The following is a 22,547-nucleotide window of genomic DNA, read 5'->3' as shown; positions in this document are numbered from 1 at the left end:
ATTTATATCAGTATCTGTACATATTCTGTATAGTAGTGTCTATTACATGCAGTTATATGACAATTAGTGTATACTGTATATTTATATCAGTTTCTATACATATTCTGTATAGTAGTGTCTATTACATGCAGTTATATGACAATTAGTGAATACTGCATATTTATATCAGTATCTGTACATATTCTGTATAGTAGTGTCTATTACATGCAGTTATATGACAATTAGTGTATAATGTATATTTATATCAGTATCTGTACATATTCTGTATAGTAGTGTCTATTACATGCAGTTATATGTCATTAGTGTATACTGTATATTTTTATCAGTATCTGTACATATTCTGTATAGTAGTGTCTGATACATGCAGTTATATGACAATTAGTGTATACTGTATATTTATATCAGTATCTGTTCATATTCTGTATAGTAGTGTATATTACATGCAGTTATATAACAGTGTATACTGTATATTTATATCAGTATCTGTACATATTCTGTATAGTAGTGTCTATTACATGCAGTTATATAACAATTAGTGTGTACTGTATATTTATATCAGTATCTGTACATATTCTGTATAGTAGTGTCTATTACATGCAGTTATGACAATTAGTGTATACTGTATATTTATATCAGTATCTGTACATATTCTGTATAGTAGTGTCTATTACATGTAGTTATATGTAATTAGTGTATACTGTATATTTATATCAGTATCTGTACATATTCTGTATAGTAGTGTCTATTACATGCAGTTATATGACAATTAGTGTATAATGTATATTTATATCAGTATCTGTACATATTCTGTATAGTAGTGTCTATTACATGCAGTTATATGACAATTAGTGTATACTGTATATTTATATCAGTATCTGTACATATTCTGTATACAGGGAGTGCAGAATTATTAGGCAAATGAGTATTTTGACCACATCATCCTCTTTATGCATGTTGTTTTACTCCAAGCTGTATAGGCTCGAAAGCCTACTACCAATTAAGCATATTAGGTGATGTGCATCTCTGTAATGAGAAGGGGTGTGGTCTAATGACATCAACACCCTATATCAGGTGTGCATAATTATTAGGCAACTTCCTTTCCTTTGGCAAAATGGGTCAAAAGAAGGACTTGACAGGCTCAGAAAAGTAAAAAATAGTGAGATCTTGCAGAGGGATGCAGCACTCTTAAAATTGCAAAGCTTCTGATCATCGAACAATCAAGCGTTTCATTCAAAATAGTCAACAGGGTCACAAGAAGCGTGTGGAAAAACCAAGGCGCAAAATAACTGCCCATGAACTGAGAAAAGTCAAGCGTGCAGCTGCCAAGATGCCACTTGCCACCAGTTTGGCCATATTTCAGAGCTGCAACATCACTGGAGTGCCCAAAAGCACAAGGTGTGCAATACTCAGAGACATGGCCAAGGTAAGAAAGGCTGAAAGACGACCACCACTGAACAAGACACACAAGCTGAAACGTCAAGACTGGGACAAGAAATATCTCAAGACTGATTTTTCTAAGGTTTTATGGACTGATGAAATGAGAGTGAGTCTTGATGGGCCAGATGGATGGGCCCGTGGCTGGATTGGTAAAGGGCAGAGAGCTCCAGTCCGACTCAGATGCCAGCAAGGTGGAGGTGGAGTACTGGTTTGGGCTGGTATCAAAGATGAGCTTGTGGGGCCTTTTCGGGTTGAGGATGGAGTCAAGCTGAACTCCCAGTCCTACTGCCAGTTTCTGGAAGACACCTTCTTCAAGCAGTGGTACAGGAAGAAGTCTGCATCCTTCAAGAAAAACATGATTTTCATGCAGGACAATGCTCCATCACACGCGTCCAAGTACTCCACAGCGTGGCTGGCAAGAAAGGGTATAAAAGAAGAAAATCTAATGACATTGCCTCCTTGTTCACCTGATCTGAACCCCATTGAGAACCTGTGGTCCATCATCAAATGTGAGATTTACAAGGAGGGAAAACAGTACACCTCTCTGAACAGTGTCTGGGAGGCCGTGGTTGCTGCTGCACGCAATGTTGATGGTGAACAGATCAAAACACTGACAGAATCCATGGATGGCAGGCTTTTGAGTGTCTTTGCAAAGAAAGGTGGCTATATTGGTCACTGATTTTTTTTTGTTTTGTTTTTGAATGTCAGAAATGTATATTTGTGAATGTTGAGATGTTATATTGGTTTCACTGGTAAAAATAAATAATTGAAATGGGTATATATTTGTTTTTTGTTAAGTTGCCTAATAGTTATGCACAGTAATAGTCACCTGCACACACAGATATCCCCCTAAAATAGCTATAACTAAAAACAAACTAAAAACTACTTCCAAAACTATTCAGCTTTGATATTAATGAGTTTTTTGGGTTCATTGAGAACATGGTTGTTGTTCAATAATAAAATTAATCCTCAAAAATACAACTTGCCTAATAATTCTGCACTCCCTGTAGTAGTGTCTGTTACATGCAGTTATATGACAATTAGTGTATACTGTATATTTATATCAGTATCTGTACATATTCTGTATAGTAGTGTCTGTTACATGCAGTTATATGACAATTAGTGTACTGTATATTTATATCAGTATCTGTACATATTCTGTATAGTAGTGTCTGTTACATGCAGTTATATGACAACTAGTATATACTGTATATTTATATCAGTATATGTACATATTCTGTATAGTAGTGTCTATTACATGCAGTTATATGACAATTAGTATATACTGTATATTTCTTTCATGTAATTAGCAAGAGTCCATGAGCTAGTGACGTATGGGATATACATTCCTACCAGGAGGGGCAAAGTTTCCCAAACCTCAAAATGCCTACAAATACACCCCTCACCACACCCACAAATCAGTTTTACAAACTTTGCCTCCTATGGAGGTGATGAAGTAAGTTGTGCTAGATTCTACGTTGATATGCGCTCCGCAGCAGGTTGGAGCCCGGTTTTCCTCTCAGCGTGCAGTGAATGTCAGAGGGATGTGAGGAGAGTATTGCCTATTTGAATTCAATGATCTCCTTCTACGGGGTCTATTTCATAGGTTCTCTGTTATCGGTCGTAGAGATTCATCTCTTACCTCCCTTTTCAGATCGACGATATACTCTTATATATATATATCATTACCTCTGCTGATTTTCGTTTCAGTACTGGTTTGGCTTTCTACAACATGTAGATGAGTGTCCTGGGGTAAGTAAGTCTTATTTTCTGTGACACTCTAAGCTATGGTTGGGCACTTTTTTATAAAGTTCTAAATATATGTATTCAAACATTTATTTGCCTTGACTCAGAATGTTCAACATTCCTTATTTTCAGACAGTCTGTTTCATATTTGGGATAATGCATTTGAATCAATCATTTTTTTCTTACCTTAAAATTTGACTTTTCCCTGTGGGCTGTTAGGCTCGCGGAGGCTGAAAATGCTTCATTTTATTGCGTCATTCTTGGCACGGACTTTTTTGGCGCAAAATTTTTTTTCTGTTTCCGGCGTCATACATGTCGCCGGAAGTTGCGTCATTTTTGATGTTCTTTTGCGCCAAAAGTGTCGGCGTTCCGGATGTGGCGTCATTTTTGGCGCCAAAAGCATTTAGGCGCCAAATAATGTGGGCGTCTTTTTTGGCGCTAAAAAAATATGGGCGTCACTTTTGTCTCCACATTATTTAAGTCTCATTATTTATTGCTTCTGGTTGCTAGAAGCTTGTTCACTGGCATTTTTTTCCCATTCCTGAAACTGTCATTTAAGGAATTTGATTAATTTTGCTTTATATGTTGTTTTTCTATTACATATTGCAAGATGTCCCACGTTGCAACTGAGTCAGAAGATACTTCTGGAAAATCGCTGCCTGGTGCTGGAGCTACCAAAGCTAAGTGTATCTGCTGTAAACTTTTGGTAGCTGTTCCTCCAGCTGTTGTTTGTATTGAATGTCATGACAAACTTGTTAATGCAGATAATATTTCCTTTAGTAATGTTCCATTACCTGTTACTGTTCCGTCAACATCTAATACTCAGAGTGTTCCTGATAACATAAGAGATTTTGTTTCTAAATCCATTAAGAAGGCTATGTCTGTTATTCCTCCTTCTAGTAAACATAAAAAGTCTTTTAAAACTTCTCATTGTTCAGATGAATTTTTAAATGAACATCATCATTCTGATTCTGATAGTGGTTCTTCTGGTTCAGAGGATTCTGTCTCAGAGGTTGATGCTGATAAATCTTCATATTTATTTAAAATGGAATTTATTCGTTCTTTACTTAAAGAAGTTCTAATTGCTTTAGAAATTGAGCATTCTGGTCCTCTTGATACTAAATCTAAACGTTTAGATAAGGTTTTTAAATCTCCTGTAGTTATTCCAGAAGTTTTTCCTGTTCCTAGTGCTATTTCTGAAGTAATTTCCAGGGAATGGAATAATTTGGGTAATTCATTTACTCCTTCTAAACGTTTTAAGCAATTATATCCTGTGCCATCTGACAGATTAGAGTTTTGGGACAAAATCCCTAAGGTTGATGGGGCTGTCTCTACTCTTGCTAAGCGTACTACTATTCCTACGGCAGATGGTACTTCCTTTAAGGATCCTTTAGATAGGAAAATTGAATCCTTTCTAAGAAAAGCTTATTTGTGTTCAGGTAATCTTCTTAGACCTGCTATATCTTTAGCGGATGTTGCTGCAGCTTCAACTTTTTGGTTGGAAGCTTTAGCGCAACAAGTAACAGATCATAATTCTCATAGCATTATTATTCTGCTTCAACATGCTAATAATTTTATTTGTGATGCCATCTTTGATATCATTAGAGTTGATGTCAGGTATATGTCTCTAGCTATTTTAGCTAGAAGAGCTTTATGGCTTAAAACTTGGAATGCTGATATGTCTTCTAAGTCTACTCTGCTTTCCCTTTCTTTCCAGGGTAATAAATTATTTGGTTCTCAGTTGGATTCTATTATCTCAACTGTTACTGGAGGGAAAGGAACTTTTTTACCTCAGGATAAAAAGTCTAAAGGTAAATTCAGGTCTAATAATCGTTTTCGTTCCTTTCGTCACAACAAGGAACAAAAGCCTGATCCTTCATCCTCAGGAGCGGTATCAGTTTGGAAACCATCTCCAGTCTGGAATAAATCCAAGCCTTTTAGAAAATCAAAGCCAGCTCCTAAGTCCACATGAAGGTGCGGCCCTCATTCCAGCTCAGCTGGTAGGGGGCAGATTACGTTTTTTCAAAGAAATTTGGATCAATTCCGTTCACAATCTTTGGATTCAGAACATTGTTTTGGAAGGGTACAGAATTGGTTTCAAGATGAGACCTCCTGCAAAGAGATTTTTTCTTTCCCGTGTCCCAGTAAATCCAGCGAAGGCTCAAGCATTTCTGAAATGTGTTTCAGATCTAGAGTTGGCTGGAGTAATTATGCCAGTTCCAGTTCTGGAACAGGGGCTGGGGTTTTATTCAAATCTCTTCATTGTACCAAAGAAGGAGAATTCCTTCAGACCAGTTCTGGATCTAAAAATATTGAATCGTTTTGTAAGGATACCAACATTCAAAATGGTAACTGTAAGGACTATCCTGCCTTTTGTTCAGCAAGGGCATTATATGTCTACAATAGATTTACAGGATGCATATCTGCATATTCCGATTCATCCAGATCACTATCAGTTTCTGAGATTCTCTTTCCTAGACAAGCATTACCAGTTTGTGGCTCTGCCGTTTGGCCTAGCAACAGCTCCAAGAATTTTTACAAAGGTTCTCGGTGCCCTTCTGTCTGTAATCAGAGAACAGGGTATTGTGGTATTTCCTTATTTGGACGATATCTTGGTACTTGCTCAGTCTTCACATTTAGCAGAATCTCATACGAATCGACTTGTGTTGTTTCTTCAAGATCATGGTTGGAGGATCAATTTACTAAAAAGTTCATTGATTCCTCAGACAAGGGTAACCTTTTTGGGTTTCCAGATAGATTCAGTGTCCATGACTCTCTTTGACAGACAAGAGACGTCTAAAATTGATATCAGCTTGTCGAAACCTTCAGTCACAATCATTCCCTTCGGTAGCCTTATGCATGGACATTCTAGGTCTTATGACTGCTGCATCGGACGCGATCCCCTTTGCTCGTTTTCACATGCGACCTCTTCAGCTCTGTATGCTGAATCAATGGTGCAGGGATTACACAAAGATATCTCAATTAATATCTTTAAAACCGATTGTACGACACTCTCTGACGTGGTGGACAGATCACCATCGTTTAGTTCAGGGGGCTTCTTTTGTTCTTCCGACCTGGACTGTAATTTCAACAGATGCAAGTCTTACAGGTTGGGGAGCTGTGTGGGGGTCTCTGACGGCACAAGGGGTTTGGGAATCTCAGGAGGTGAGATTACCGATCAATATTTTGGAACTCCGTGCAATTTTCAGAGCTCTTCAGTCTTGGCCTCTTCTAAAGAGAGAATCGTTCATTTGTTTTCAGACAGACAATGTCACATCTGTGGCATACATCAATCATCAAGGAGGAACTCGCAGTAATCTAGCTATGAAAGAAGTATCTCGAATTCTGGTTTGGGCGGAATCCAGCTCCTGTCTAGTTTCTGCGGTTCATATCCCAGGTATAGACAATTGGGAAGCGGATTATCTCAGTCGCCAAACGTTGCATCCGGGCGAATGGTCTCTTCACCCAGAGGTATTTCTTCAGATTGTTCAAATGTGGGGTCTGCCAGAAATAGATTTGATGGCCTCTCATCTAAACAAGAAACTTCCCAGGTATCTGTCCAGATCCAGGGATCCTCAAGCGGAAGCACTGGATGCATTGTCACTTCCTTGGAAGTATCATCCTGCCTATATCTTTCCGCCTCTAGTTCTTCTTCCAAGAGTGAGCTCCAAGATTCTGAAGGAATGCTCGTTTGTTCTGCTGGTAGCTCCAGCATGGCCTCACAGGTTTTGGTATGCGGATCTTGTCCGGATGGCTTCTTTCCAACCGTGGACTCTTCCGTTAAGACCAGACCTTCTGTCGCAAGGTCCTTTTTTCCATCAGGATCTCAAATCCTTAAATTTAAAGGTATGGAGATTGAACGCTTGATTCTTAGTCAAAGAGGTTTCTCTGACTCTGTGATTAATACTATGTTACAGGCTCGTAAATCTGTATCTAGAGAGATATATTATAGAGTCTGGAAGACTTATATTTCTTGGTGTCTTTCTCATCATTTTTCCTGGCATTCTTTTAGAATTCCGAGAATTTTACAGTTTCTTCAGGATGGTTTAGATAAAGGTTTGTCTGCAAGTTCCTTGAAAGGACAAATCTCTGCTCTTTCTGTTCTTTTTCACAGAAAGATTGCTATTCTTCCTGATATTCATTGTTTTGTACAAGCTTTGGTTCGTATAAAACCTGTTATTAAGTCAATTTCTCCTCCTTGGAGTTTGAATTTGGTTCTGGGGGCTCTTCAAGCTCCTCCGTTTGAACCTATGCATTCATTGGACATTAAATTACTTTCTTGGAAAGTTTTTTGTTCCTTTTGGCCATCTCTTCTGCCAGAAGAGTTTCTGAATTATCTGCTCTTTCTTGTGAATCTCCTTTTCTGATTTTTCACCAAGATAAGGCGGTGTTGCGAACTTCTTTTGAATTTTTACCTAAGGTTGTGAATTCTAACAGCATTAGTAGAGAAATTGTGGTTCCTTCATTATGCCCTAATCCTAAGAATTCTAAGGAGAAATCATTGCATTCTTTGGATGTAGTTAGAGCTTTGAAATATTATGTTGAAGCTACTAAGACTTTCCGAAAGACTTCTAGTCTATTTGTTATCTTTTCCGGTTCTAGGAAAGGTCAGAAAGCTTCTGCCATTTCTTTGGCATCTTGGTTGAAATCTTTAATTCATGCTTATGTCGAGTCGGGTAAAACTCCGCCTCAAAGGATTACAGCTCATTCTACTAGGTCAGTTTCTACTTCCTTGGGGTTTAGGAATGAAGCTTCGGTTGATCAGATTTGCAAAGCAGCAACTTGGTCTTCTTTGCATACTTTTACTAAATTCTACCATTTTGATGTGTTTTCTTCTTCTGAAGCTGTTTTTGGTAGAAAAGTACTTCAGGCAGCTGTTTCAGTTTGAATCTTCTGCTTATATTTTCAGTTTTTTTCATTATAAAATTTAAATTATTTTGGGTGTGGATTTTTTTCAGCGGAATTGGCTGTCTTTATTTTATCCCTCCCTCTCTAGTGACTCTTGCGTGGAAAGATCCACATCTTGGGTAGTCATTATCCCATACGTCACTAGCTCATGGACTCTTGCTAATTACATGAAAGAAAACATAATTTATGTAAGAACTTACCTGATAAATTCATTTCTTTCATATTAGCAAGAGTCCATGAGGCCCACCCTTTTTGTGGTGGTTATGATTTTTTTGTATAAAGCACAATTATTCCAATTCCTTATTTTTTATGCTTTCGCACTTTTTTCTTATCACCCCACTTCTTGGCTATTCGTTAAACTGATTTGTGGGTGTGGTGAGGGGTGTATTTATAGGCATTTTGAGGTTTGGGAAACTTTGCCCCTCCTGGTAGGAATGTATATCCCATACGTCACTAGCTCATGGACTCTTGCTAATATGAAAGAAATGAATTTATCAGGTAAGTTCTTACATAAAATATGTTTTATATCAGTATATGTACATATTCTGTATAGTAGTGTCTGTTACATGCAGTTATATGACAATTAGTATATACTGTATATTTATCAGTATCTGTACATATTCTGTATAGTAGTGTCTATTACATGCGGTTATATGACAATTAGTGTATACTGTATATTTATATCAGTATCTGTACATATTCTGTATAGTAGTGTCTATTACATGCAGTTATATGACAATTAGTGTATACTGTATATTTCTCTTGCAAGGTGTATCCAGTCGACGGTTTCATCCTTACTTGTGGGATATTCTCATTCCCTACATTAAGTGGCAAAGAGAGCACACAGCAAAGCTGTCCATATAGCTCCCCCTCTGGCTCCGCACCCCCAGTCATTCTCTTTGCCGCTCTAACAAGTAGCATCTCCACGGGAGGGTAAAGTGAATGTGGTGTTAGATTTGTAGTTTTTTATATCTTCAATCAAAAGTTTGTTGTTTTTAAATAGTGCCGGTTTGTACTATTTACTCTCTAGCAGAAAGTGAAGAAGAATTCTGCTGAGAGGAAAAAATTTTTTAGCATGTTGTAACTAAAATCCACTGCTGTTCCCACGCAGGACTGAGGAGTACCAGAAAACTTCAGTTGGGGGGAACAGTTTGCAGGCTTATCTGCTACATGGTATGTTCAGTCATCTTTTTCTAGTCAAGACTTAGTAATGCTAGAAGACTGACAAGAATTCCCATGTGGGGAAGGTAAGCCATATTCTGAGACTCGGTATAGAAGGAAGGCTTAATTAACAGGGCTAAAAGACTGGTGGACACTGTTAAAGGGCAATCTATTATTTTATAGTGAAAATATGACGATTGTACAAGTTTTTATTACTTTTGGAGTGGTTTATGGGGTTTTTATTCCACATGGCAGAATTTTAGACACCTATTGAGGGTTTGGAAGGCCCCACAACTCCGGAGTGGGAGGGGGCCTAAATTTCGCGCCTCAGTTGCGCAGTTCATATTGCAGACAGCTTCATGCAGCTTCACGTGGAGGGTCCAAAGAATACTTGAGGACTTCATAGAGGCTTATTTCTATTAAATTAATCCCCAGGGGCAAGGTAGGGCCACAGCAGATTGCTGTGGCACGGTGCTGTAGTTTGCTAACCGGTTGTCAGCTTTAGGTTGCTCCGGTTTGGGCATTAAGGGGTGAATTGACTTGAAATTTACTGTGCAATCATTCCAAAGCATTAAGATAGTGTGGTAAAATTTTCAGGAAGATTGGATAATTTTTTGAGATTTAGTAAAAAAGTGTGCGCTTTTTATTATTTAAAGGCATAGTACCGTTTTTTCTCAAATTGTATTTTTCAGTATTTGAGTGCTGTCTAAGTCTGTTTAACATGTCTGAGCCTACAGATAGACTTTGCTCTATGTGTTTAGTAGCCATGGTGGAACCCCCTTTACATTTGTGTTTTAAGTGTGCTAATGTGTCTAAGCATTTTAAAGTTCACGATGTTTCACTTATAAATGTATCCCAAGATGATTCTTTAACCGAAGGTAACGAGGATAGCCCACCTTCCTCTCCCCATGTGTCGACACCAGTTATGCCCGCGCAAGCGATGCCTAGTACCTCTAGCGCATTGGCCCCTATTACATTACAACAATTAGCAGCAGTCATGGATAATTCCCTTGCGGCATTTTTATCCAAACTGCCAGTTATTCCTAAAAAGCGTGATAGCTCAGTTTTAAGAACAGAGGATGAGCAATCAGAAGCTTTGTAGGATTTATCTGTTGTACCCTCACAACACTCTGTAGGGACGGTGAGGGATGTGCTGTCAGAGGGAGAAATTTACGATACAGGAAAGGTTTCTCAGCGGGCAGAATCAGATTCCTTAGCGTTTAAATTTAAGCTGGAACACCTCCGCATTCTGCTTAAGGAGGTATTAGCTACGCTGGATGATTGCGACCCCATGGTGGTCCCAGAGAAATTGTGTAAAATGGACAAATATCTAGAGGTCCCTGTATACACTGATGCGTTTCCGATCCCGAAGAGGGTGGCGGATATTGTGGATAGGGAGTGGGAGAGACCAGGTGTACCTTTTGTTCCCCCCCCCCCCCATCTTTAAGAAAATGTTCCCCATTACTGATCCCAGGCGGGACGCATGGCAGACGGTCCCTAAGGTAGAGGGGGCAGTTTCAACACTAGCCAAGCGCACAACCATACCAATTGAAGACAGTTGTGCTTTCAAAGATCCTATGGATAAACAATTAGAAGGTTTACTAAAGAAAATATTTGTTCAACAGGGTTTCCTTCTCCAACCTATTGCCTGCATTATTCCTGTAACTACTGTAGCTGCTTTCTGGTTTGAGGTGCTGGAGGGGTCGCTCCAGACGGAGACCTCATATGATGAAATTATGGATAGAATTAAGGCTCTAAAGCTGGCTAATTCTTTTATCACAGATGCTGCTTTCCAATTAACTAAGTTAGCGACGAAAAATTCTGGTTTTTCCATCATGGCGCGCAGAGCACTTTGACTTAAATCATGGTCGGCCGATGTGTCGTCTAAGACTAAGTTACTGAATAATCCTTTCAAGGGAAAGACCCTTTTCGGGCCCGAGTTGAAAGAGATTATTTCGGATATCACTGGGGGAAAGGGCCATGCCCTCCCGCAAGATAGGCCTTTTAAGGCTAAAAACAAGGCTAATTTTCGTTCCTTTCGCAACTTCAGGAGCGGTCTTGCTTCAACCTCTGCGACCACAAAGCAAGAGGGTAACTCTCCACAGCCCAAGGCAACCTGGAAGCCTTTGCAGGGCTGGAACAAGGGTAAACAGGCCAAGAAGCCTGCAGCTGCTACTAAGACAGCATGAAGGGGTAGCCCCCGATCCGGGACCGGATCTGATAGGGGGCAGACTCTCTCTCTTTGCTCAGGCTTGGGCAAGAGATGTTCCCGATCCCTGGGCATTAGAGATAGTTGCTCAGGGATATCTTCTAGAATTCAAGGACTCTCCTCCAAGGGGAAGGTTCCACATTTCTCGTCTGTCTACAGACACGACAAAGAGAGAGGCGTTCTTACGCTGTGTAGAAGATCTACTCAAGATGGGAGTTATATATCCAGTCCCAATTACGGAACAAGAACTGGGTTTTTACTCAAACCTGTTTGTGGTTCCCAAAAAGGAAGGAACTTTCAGACCAATCCTGGATCTAAAAATTCTAAACAAATTCCTCAGAGTTCCATCCTTCAAGATGGAGACCATTCGGACAATCTTACCGATGATCCAGGAATGTCAATATATGACTACCGTGGATCTAAAGGATGCGTACCTTCATATTCCTATCCACAAAGATCACCATCAGTTCCTAAGGTTCGCTTTTCTGGACAAGCATTACCAGTTCGTGGCCCTTCCCTTCAGGTTGGCCACCGCTCCAAGAATTTTCACAAAGGTGCTAGGGTCCCTTCTGGCGGTCCTAAGACCGCGGGGCATTGCAGTAGCCCCCTATCTGGACGACATCTTAATACAGGCGTCGTCTTTTCTCAGAGCCAAGGCTCATACGGATATTGTTCTGGCCTTTCTAAGCTCTCACGGGTGGAAGGTGAACACCGAAAAAAGTTCTCTGTCCCCGCTCACAAGGGTTCCCTTCCTGGGAACATTAATAGACTTGGTAGAAATTAAAATATTTCTGACGGAGGTCAGAAGGTTAAAGCTTCTAAGCACTTGCCGAGCTCTTCATTCCATTCCTCGGCCATCTGTAGCTCAGTGCATGGAGGTAATCGGATTAATGGTAGCAGCAATGGACGTAGTCCCTTTTGCTCGAATTCATCTCAGGCCACTGCAATTGTGCATGCTCAAACAGTGGAATGGGGATTATGCAGATTTGTCTCCTCTAATCCAACTGGACCAGAAAACCAGAGATTCTCTTCTCTGGTGGTTGTCTCAGGATCACCTGTCTCAGGGAATGTGCTTCCGCAGACCGGAGTGGATCATCGTAACGACAGACGCCAGTCTGATAGGCTGGGGCGCGGTCTGGGGCTTCCTGAAAGCTCAGGGCCTATGGTCTCGGGAAGAGTCTCTTCTCCCGATAAACATTTTGGAACTGAGAGCGATATTCAATACGCTCCAGGCATGGCCTCCGCTAGCAGCGGCCAAGTTCATCAGATTTCAGTCGGACAACATCACGACTGTAGCATACATCAATCATCAGGGAGGAACAAAGAGTTCCTTAGCGATGAAGGAAGTAACCAAGATAATCAGGTGGGCGGAGGATCACTCTTGTCACCTATCGGCAATTCACATCCCAGGAGTAGACAACTGGGAAGTCGTCAGACCTTTCACCCGGGGGAGTGGGAACTCCACCCGGAGGTATTTGCTCAGCTGACTCAGCTTTGGGGCATTCCAGAGTTGGATCTGATGGCGTCCCGTCAGAACACCAAACTTCCTCTTTACGGATCCAGGTCCAGGGATCCCAAGGCGGCATTGATAGATGCTCTAGTAGCGCCTTGGTCCTTCAATCTGGCCTATGTCTTTCCACCGTTTCCCCTTCTCCCTCGGCTGGTAGCCAGAATCAAACAGGAGAAGGCCTCAGTAATTCTGATAGCGCCTGCGTGGCCACGCAGGACTTGGTATGCAGACCTAGTGGACATGTCATCTGTTCCACCATGGACACTGCCAATGAGGCAGGATCTTCTAATACAGGGTCCATTTAAGCATCCAAATCTAGTTTCTCTGAAGCTGACTGCTTGGAGATTGAACGCTTAATTCTATCCAAGCGTGGGTTCTCTGAATCAGTCATAGATACTCTGATCCAAGCTAGAAAACCTGTCACCAGGAAAATTTACCATAAGATATGGCGGAAATATCTTTGTTGGTGTGAATCCAAGGGTTACTCGTGGAGTAAGATTAGGATTCCAAGGATATTGTCTTTTCTCCAAGAAGGATTGGAGAAAGGTTTATCAGCTAGTTCCTTAAAGGGGCAGATATCCGCTCTGTCTATTCTTTTACACAAGCGTCTGGCAGAAGTGCCAGATGTTCAAGCGTTTGCACAGGCGTTGGTCAGAATCAAGCCTGTCTATAAACCTGTGGCTCCTCCATGGAGTCTAAATTTAGTTCTTTCAGTTCTTCAAGGGGTTCCGTTTGAACCTTTACATTCCATAGATATTAAGTTATCTTGGAAAGTCTTGTTTTTGGTAGCTATATCTTCTTCTAGAAGAGTTTCAGAATTGTCTGCTTTGCAGTGTAATTCACCCTATCTGGTGTTCCATGCAGATAAAGTAGTTTTACGTACCAAACCTGGTTTTCTTGCTAAAGTTGTTTCTAATAAGAACATTAACCAGGAAATCATTGTTCCTTCTCTGTGTCCTAATCCAGCTTCTAAGAAGGAACGGCTTTTACACAATCTTGATGTGGTTCATGCTTTGAAATTCTATTTACAAGCAACTAAGGATTTCAGACAAACATCATCTTTGTTGTTTATTCTGGTAAGAGGAGAGGTCAAAAAGCGACGGCTACCTCTCTTTCTTTATGGTTGAAAAGCATCATCCGATTGGCTTATGAGACTGCTGGGTAGCAGCCTCCTGAACGAATTACAGCTCATTCCACCAGAGCTGTGGCTTCCACTTGGGCCTTCAAGAATGAGGCTTCTGTTGAACAGATTTGTAAGGCAGCAACTTGGTCTTCACTGCATACTTTTGCCAAATTTTACAAATTGGATACTTTTGCTTCTTCGGAGGCTATTTTTGGGAGAGAGGTTTTGCAAGCAGTGGTGCCTTCCGTTTAGGTTACCTGTCTTGTTCCCTCCCTTCATCAGTGTCCTAAAGCTTTGGTATTGGTATCCCACAAGTAAGGATGAATCCGTGGACTGGATACACCTTGCAAGAGAAAACAGAATTTATGCTTACCTGATAAATTACTTTCTCTTGCGGTGTATCCAGTCCACGGCCCGCCCTGGCAATTAAGTCAGGTTAAAATTTTTTGTTTAAACTACAGTCACCACTGCACCCAATGGTTTCTCCTTTTTCTCCTAACCGTCGGTCGAATGACTGGGGGGGCGGAGCCTGAGGGGGAGCTATATGGACAGCTTTGCTGTGTGCTCTCTTTGCCACTTTCTGTAGGGAATGAGAATATCCCACAAGTAAAGGATGAATCCGTGGACTGGATTCACCGCAAGAGAAAGTAATTTATCAGGTAAGCATAAATTCTGTTTTTTTATATCGGTATCTGTACATATTCTGTATAGTAGTGTCTGTTACATGCAGTTATATGACAATTAGTGTATATTTATATCAGTATCTGTACATATTCTGTATAGTAGTGTCTATTACATGCAGTTATATGACAATTAGTGTATACTGTATATTTATATCTGTATCTGTACATATTCTGTATAGTAGTGTCTATTACATGCAGTTATATGACAATTAGTGTATACTGTATATTTATATCAGTATCTGTACATATTGTGTATAGTAGTGTCTATTACATGCAGTTATATGACAATTAGTATATACTGTATATTTATATCAGTATCTGTACATATTCTGTATAGTAGTGTCTGTTACATGCAGTTATATGACAATTAGTGTATACTGTATATTTTTATCAGTATCTGTACATATTCTGTATAGTAGTCTCTATTACATGCAGTTATATGACAATTAGTGTATACTGTATATTTATATCAGTATCTGTACATATTCTGTATAGTAGTGTCTATTACATGCAGTTATATGACAATTAGTGTATACTGTATATTTATATCAGTATATGTACATATTATGTATAGTAGTGTCTATTGCATGCAGTTATATGACAATTAGTATATACTGTATATTTATATCAGTATCTGTACATATTCTGTATAGTAGTGTCTATTACATACAGTTATATGTAATTAGTGTATACTGTATATTTATATCAGTATCTGTACATATTCTGTATAGTAGTGTCTATTACATGCAGTTATATACAATTAGTATATACTGTATATTTATATCAGTATCTACATATTCTGTATAGTAGTGTCTATTACATGCAGTTATATGACAATTAGTGTATACTGTATATTTATATCAGTATCTGTACAAATTCTGTATAGTAGTGTCTATTACATGCGGTTATATGACAATTAGTGTATACTAGTATGATAAGATGGATAGATATTAACTGTGTCAGATACACTCACATGCGGTGTGGCACCCCTAGTGGTGCAGATGGAACGGTCTGGGATCAATAACAGTCACCCAGAACACTGGCCTCCAGATGGTGTTTGGTAATCTGTAATTGGTAGTAGAAAACACACACAGGGTGCCTATATGGCTTAGTGCTGTATGACCCAAGCAAGGAAAGTCAAATAAAATATTGTAATGCACTCACGATTGTTGAAGCATGTCCTTTGATGCTAAAAAGGCAGGATGGGATCAATATAGTCACCCAACAGACTTAATCACAGGTAGTCAGGGAACTCCAACAGTCCAGCAAAGAGAAAGTGGGGATCCAGAAATAATATTTCCAAAGTTAATACAAGTGGCAGCAAGTGGTAAAAGTAATCAACTTTCAAAACATTAAAACAATAGCAACGCGTTTTTCAGCCACCAATGGCTGTTTCATCAGATGAAGCCTGATGAAACAGCCATTGGTGGCTGAGAAACGCGTCGCTATTTTAATATTTTTAATAAAATAAGTTGCTTACTTTACCACTTGCTGCCACTTTTATTACCTTTGGAAATATTATTTCTGGATCACCTCTTTCTGACTGTTATTGATCACAGACCGTTCCATGTGCACCACTAGGGGTGCCACACCGCATGTGAGTGTATCTGACACAGTTAAAGGGCCAGTTTACACAGCAATCACAAGCCTATGTTCCTAAAGGTAATAAAGTGACTAAAGAAATTAGACCTATATAGTTAAACTTGCTAACAATACATTTTGAAAATGTTAGCTTTTTATTCCTGTTCTTGTGAGTATTTTCCACAGTTCTGGCACTCCTCCAGGAAAGGGCTGAGCTGTGCTTTAGTTTAGCACACGCATCCTCCAATCATAGCCTATATGCAAATTCCTATGTCAAATGAACATTAGAAATTTGCCTACACAAATCCTCTCTAATTCTTGCTAAACAATGAAAATATGTCACCTTTTAAAATTCCTATGTGTAATAAACGTCAGAGCTTTTACTGCAGACATTGTCTCTGTAAGATTGATGTGACTGACTGGCTGTAGAACGATACGGCAAGACAAGCGGAGAAATCTGCTCACTACCCGGTCTAGCTGTATCAGGTTACAAGTTTAGCTGAAGTGATTTCTCTGCTTGTCTTGCCGAATACACAGCCTGTCGGGTCCCAGTATCATCAATCTTACAGAGACGATGTCTGCAGTGAAAGCTCTGATGTTTATTACACATAGGTATTTTGTAAGGGCAGCCACAGCATCAGCTATACAATGTATTTAAATATAAGGCACAGCTCATCAGGCATCTTGTTGCAATAGCTGTAGGAGAGGTCAGCACATGGGCAATGCACTGAGGGGGAGTAACAGCAGACTGGCCGCAGGGCCAGAAGAAATTCTAAGGGGTTTAGGCAATGTAAGTTGTAAACAGACATCTAAATATAGAGCATGATTAAAACAGAATGTTCAGCACCACTATACTTAACTATTCCTGCTATTGTATTTAAAAATTGAACACTTTTTGGGTAAACTGTCCCTCATACAATATTGGGCCATGTGGCGCATCTGTCTTCTTATGTTGACTACAGATTACTGATCCTGGATCGCGGCCTTGATCCCTTACAGATTGCTGCCTTCACTAATATCATCATCAAGAGACTCTCTTGGGGTTATTACCATTCCCCTTAAATATACGTATAACCTTTTCTCCAACATAGGTGTGTCCGGTCCACGGCGTCATCCTTACTTGTGGGATATTCTCTTCCCCAACAGGAAATGGCAAAGAGCCCAGCAAAGCTGGTCACATGATCCCTCCTAGGCTCCGCCTTCCCCAGTCATTCTCTTTGCCGTTGCACAGGCAACATCTCCACGGAGATGGCTTAGAGTTTTTTGGTGTTTAAATGTAGTTTTATTCTTCAATCAAGAGTTTGTTATTTTAAAATAGTGCTGGTATGTACTATTTACTCTGAAACAGAAAAGAGATGAAGATTTCTGTTTGTATGAGGAAGATGATTTTAGCAACCGTTACTAAAATCGATGGCTGTTTCCACACAGGACTGTTGAGATGAAGTATCTTCAGTTGGGGGAAACAGTGGGCAGATTTTGCTGCTTGAGGTATGACACATTTCTAACAAGACTTGGTAATGCTGGAAGCTGTCATTTTCCCTATGGGATCCGGTAAGCCATTTTCTTAGTTTTAAATATAAGAATAAAGGGCTTCACAAGGGCTTTAAAGACTGGTAGACATTTTTCTGGGCTAAAACGATTACTTTATAAACATATTTAATGGTTTATAACTTTGAAGAGTTATTTTAATCTTGGGAATTGTGTTAAAAAAACGGCAGGCACTGTATTGGACACCTTTTTCACTGGGGGCCTTTTCTAGTCATAGGCAGAGCCTCATTTTCGCGCCACTAGTGCGCAGTTGTTTTTGAGAAGCAAGGCATGCAGATGCATGTGTGAGGAGCTCAGATCCACTGAAAAAGCTTATTGAAGGCGTCATTTGGTATCGTATTCCCCTCTGGGCTTGGTTGGGTCTCAGCAAAGCAGATACCAGGGACTGTATAGGGGTTAAATGTAAAAACGGCTCCGGTTCCGTTATTTTAAGAGTTAAAGCTTTCAAATTTGGTGTGCAATACTTTTAAGGCTTTAAGACACTGTGGTGAAATTTTGGTGAATTTTGAACAATTCCTTCATACTTTTTCACATATTCAGTAATAAAGTGTGTTCAGTTTAAAATTTAAAGTGACAGTAACGGTTTTATTTTAAAACGTTTTTTGTGCTTTGTTATCAAGTTTATGCCTATTAACATGTCTGAACCATCAGATAGACTATGTTCTGTATGTTCGGAAGCCAAGGTTCCTCTCCATTTAAATATATGTGATGAATGTGACAAACAAAGTAGGGACAATGATGCCACTGATAATAATGTTGCCCAAAATGATTCCTTAAGTGAGGGGAGTAAGCATGGTACTGCATCATCTCCTATGTCTACACCAGTCTTGCCCACTCAGGAGGTCCCTAGTTCATCTAGTGCGCCAATCCTCCTTACTATGCAACAATTAACGGCTGTAATGGATAATTCTATTAAAAACATTTTAGCCAAAATGCCCACTTATCAGCGAAAGCGCGACTGTTCTGTTTTAGATACTGAAGAGCATGAGGACGCTGATGATAATGGTTCTGACATGCCCTTACACCAGTCTGAAGGGGCCAGGGAGGTTTTGTCTGAGGGAGAAATTTCAGATTCAGGAAAAATTTCTCAACAAGCTGAACCTGACGTTATTACATTCAAATTTAAATTGGAACATCTCCGCGCTCTGCTTAAGGAGGTGTTATCTACTCTGGATGATTGTGACAATTTGGTCATTCCAGAGAAATTATGTAAGATGGACAAGTTCCTAGAGGTCCCGGTGCCCCCCGAAGCTTTTCCTATACCCAAGCGGGTGGCGGACATTGTAAATAAAGAATGGGAAAGGCCCGGCATACCTTTTGTCCCTCCCCCTATATTTAAAAAATTATTTCCTATGGTCGACCCCAGGAAGGACTTATGGCAGACAGTCCCCAAGGTCGAGGGGGCGGTTTCTACTCTAAACAAACGCACCACTATCACTATAGAAGATAGTTGTGCTTTCAAAGATCCTATGGATAAAAAATTAGAGGGTTTGCTTAAAAAGATGTTTGTTCAGCAAGGTTACCTTCTACAACCAATTTCATGCATTGTTCCTGTCACTACAGCAGCGTGTTTCTGGTTCGAAGAACTAGAAAAGTCGCTCAATAAAGCATCTTCTTATGAGGAGGTTATGGACAGAGTTCAAGCACTTAAATTGGCTAACTTTTACCTTAGACGCCACTTTGCAATTAGCTAGATTAGCGGCGAAAAATTCAGGTTTTGCTATTGTGGCGCGCAGAGCGCTTTGGCTAAAGTCTTGGTCAGCGGATGTGTCCTCCAAGAACAAATTGCTTAACATCCCTTTCAAGGGGAAAACGCTGTTTGGCCCTGACTTGAAAGAGATTATTTCAGACATCACTGGGGGAAAGGGCCACGCCCTTCCTCAGGATAGGTCTTTTAAGGCTAAAAATAAAACGAATTTTCGTCCCTTTCGCAGAAACGGACCAGCCTCAAATTCTACATCCTCTGAGCAAGAGGGTAATTCTTCTCAAACCAAGCCAGCCTGGAGACCGATGCAAGGCTGGAACAAAGGTAAGCAGGTCAAGAAGCCTGCTACCGCTACTAAGACAGCATGAGATGTTGGCCCCCGATCCGGGACCGGATCTGGTGGGGGGCAGACTCTCTCTCTTCGCTCAGGCTTGGGCAAGAGATGTTCAGGATCCTTGGGCGCTAGAAATAGTTTCTCAAGGTTATCTCCTGGAATTCAAGGAACTACCCCCAAGGGGAAGGTTCCACAGGTCTCAATTGTCTTCAGACCAAATAAAAAGACAGGCATTCTTACATTGTGTAGACGACCTGTTAAAAATGGGAGTGATTCATCCTGTTCCATTAAGAGAACAAGGGATGGGGTTTTACTCCAATCTGTTCATAGTTCCCAAAAAAGAGGGAACATTCAGGCCAATTTTGGATCTCAAGATCCTAAACAAATTTCTCAGGGTTCCATCGTTCAAAATGGAAACCATTCGGACAATTATTCCTACCATCCAGGAAGGTCAATTCATGACCACGGTGGATTTAAAGGATGCGTATCTACATATTCCTATCCACAAGGAACATCATCGGTTCCTACGGTTCGCCTTTCTGGACAAGCATTACCAGTTTGTGGCACTTCCATTCGGATTAGCCACTGCTCCAAGAATGGGAACAATAATAGACTCCTTAGAAATGAAGATTTTTCTGACAGAGGCCAGAAAATCAAAACTTCTAAGCTCTTGTCAAGTACTTAATTCTGTTCTTCTTCCTTCCATAGCGCAGTGCATGGAAGTAATAGGTTTGATGGTTGCGGCAATGGACATAGTTCCTTTTGCGCGAATTCATCTAAGACCATTACAACTGTGCATGCTCAGACAGTGGAATGGGGATTATACAGACTTGTCCCCGACGATCCAAGTAGATCAGAGGACCAGAGATTCACTCCGTTGGTGGCTGACCCTGGACAACCTGTCACAAGGGATGAGCTTCCGCAGACCAGAGTGGGTCATTGTCACGACCGACGCCAGTCTGGTGGGCTGGGGCGCGGTCTGGGAACCCCTGAAAGCTCAGGGTCTATGGTCTCGGGAAGAATCTCTTCTCCCGATAAACATTCTGGAACTGAGAGCGATATTCAATGCTCTCAAGGCTTGGCCTCAACTAGCAAAGGCCAAATTCATAAGGTTTCAATCAGACAACATGACGACTGTTGCATATATCAACCATCAGGGGGGAACAAGGAGTTCCCTGGCGATGGAAGAAGTGACCAAAGTAATTCAATGGGCGGAGATTCACTCCTGCCACTTGTCTGCAATCCACATCCCAGGAGTGGAAAATTGGGAAGCGGATTTTCTGAGTCGTCAGACATTTCATCCGGGGGAGTGGGAACTCCATCCGGAAATCTTTGCCCAAATAACTCAATTATGGGGCATTCCAGACATGGATCTGATGGCGTCTCGTCAGAACTTCAAGGTTCCTTGCTACGGGTCCAGATCCAGGGATCCCAAGGCGACTCTAGTAGATGCACTAGTAGCGCCCTGGACCTTCAACCTAGCTTATGTATTCCCACCGTTTCCTCTCATTCCCAGGCTGGTAGCCAGGATCAATCAGGAGAGGGCTTCGGTGATCTTGATAGCTCCTGCGTGGCCACGCAGAACTTGGTATGCAGACCTGGTGAATATGTCATCGGCTCCACCATGGAAGCTACCTTTGAGACGGGACCTTCTTGTTCAAGGTCCGTTCGAACATCCGAATCTGGCCTCACTCCAACTGACTGCTTGGAGATTGAACGCTTGATTTTATCAAAGCGTGGGTTCTCAGATTCTGTCATTGATACTCTTATTCAGGCTAGAAAGCCTGTAACTAGAAAAATTTACCATAAAGTATGGAAAAAATATATCTGTTGGTGCGAATCTAAAGGATTCCCATGGAACAAGATAAAAATTCCTAAGATTCTATCCTTTCTACAAGAGGGTTTGGAGAAAGGATTATCTGCAAGTTCTTTGAAGGGACAGATTTCTGCTTTATCTGTTTTACTTCACAAAAAGCTGGCGGCTGTGCCAGATGTTCAAGCTTTTGTTCAGGCTCTGGTTAGAATCAAGCCTGTTCACAAACCTTTGACTCCTCCTTGGAGTCTCAATTTAGTTCTTTCAGTTCTTCAAGGGGTTCCGTTTGAACCCTTACATTCCGTAGATATTAAGTTATTATCTTGGAAAGTTTTGTTCTTGGTTGCAATTTCTTCTGCTAGAAGAGTTTCAGAGTTATCTGCTCTGCAGTGTTCTCCTCCTTATCTGGTGTTCCATGCAGATAAGGTGGTTTTGCGTACTAAACCTGGTTTCTCCAACATAGGTGTGTCCGGTCCACAGCGTCATCCTTACTTGTGTGAAATTTTGGTGAATTTTGAACAATTCCTTCATACTTTTTCGCAATTGCAGTAATAAAGTGTGTTCAGTTTAAAATTTAAAGTGACAGTAACGGTTTTATTTTAAAACGTTTTTTGTACTTTGTTATCAAGTTTATGCCTGTTTAACATGTCTGAACTACCAGATAGACTGTGTTCTGAATGTGGGGAAGCCAAGGTTCCTTCTCATTTAAATAGATGTGATTTATGTGACACAAAATTTAGAGAAAATGATGCCCAAGATGATTCCTCAAGTGAGGGGAGTAAGCATTTT

General features: G+C 40.5%; 1 protein-coding gene across 1 annotated transcript in view; it reads left to right on the top strand.

The window, feature by feature from the left end:
- DNA2 (DNA replication helicase/nuclease 2) overlaps positions 1-22,547 on the top strand; it is a 545,240-nt gene that overhangs the window by 256,170 nt on the left and 266,523 nt on the right. Inside the window, exons 10-14 of the mRNA XM_053691839.1 lie at positions 1,765-1,770; positions 6,293-6,311; positions 14,200-14,259; positions 16,044-16,053; positions 19,121-19,138. Of these exons, the coding sequence (XP_053547814.1) occupies positions 1,765-1,770; positions 6,293-6,311; positions 14,200-14,259; positions 16,044-16,053; positions 19,121-19,138 (113 nt within the window). The remainder of the gene's footprint in view (positions 1-1,764; positions 1,771-6,292; positions 6,312-14,199; positions 14,260-16,043; positions 16,054-19,120; positions 19,139-22,547) is intronic.

Source organism: Bombina bombina, chromosome 9 (genome assembly GCF_027579735.1).
Source record: "Bombina bombina isolate aBomBom1 chromosome 9, aBomBom1.pri, whole genome shotgun sequence".
In the NCBI taxonomy this organism is placed as follows: Eukaryota; Metazoa; Chordata; class Amphibia; order Anura; family Bombinatoridae; genus Bombina; species Bombina bombina.
Note: the sequence above shows the minus strand (reverse complement) of the source record. Positions and strands in the feature narration are given on the sequence as shown.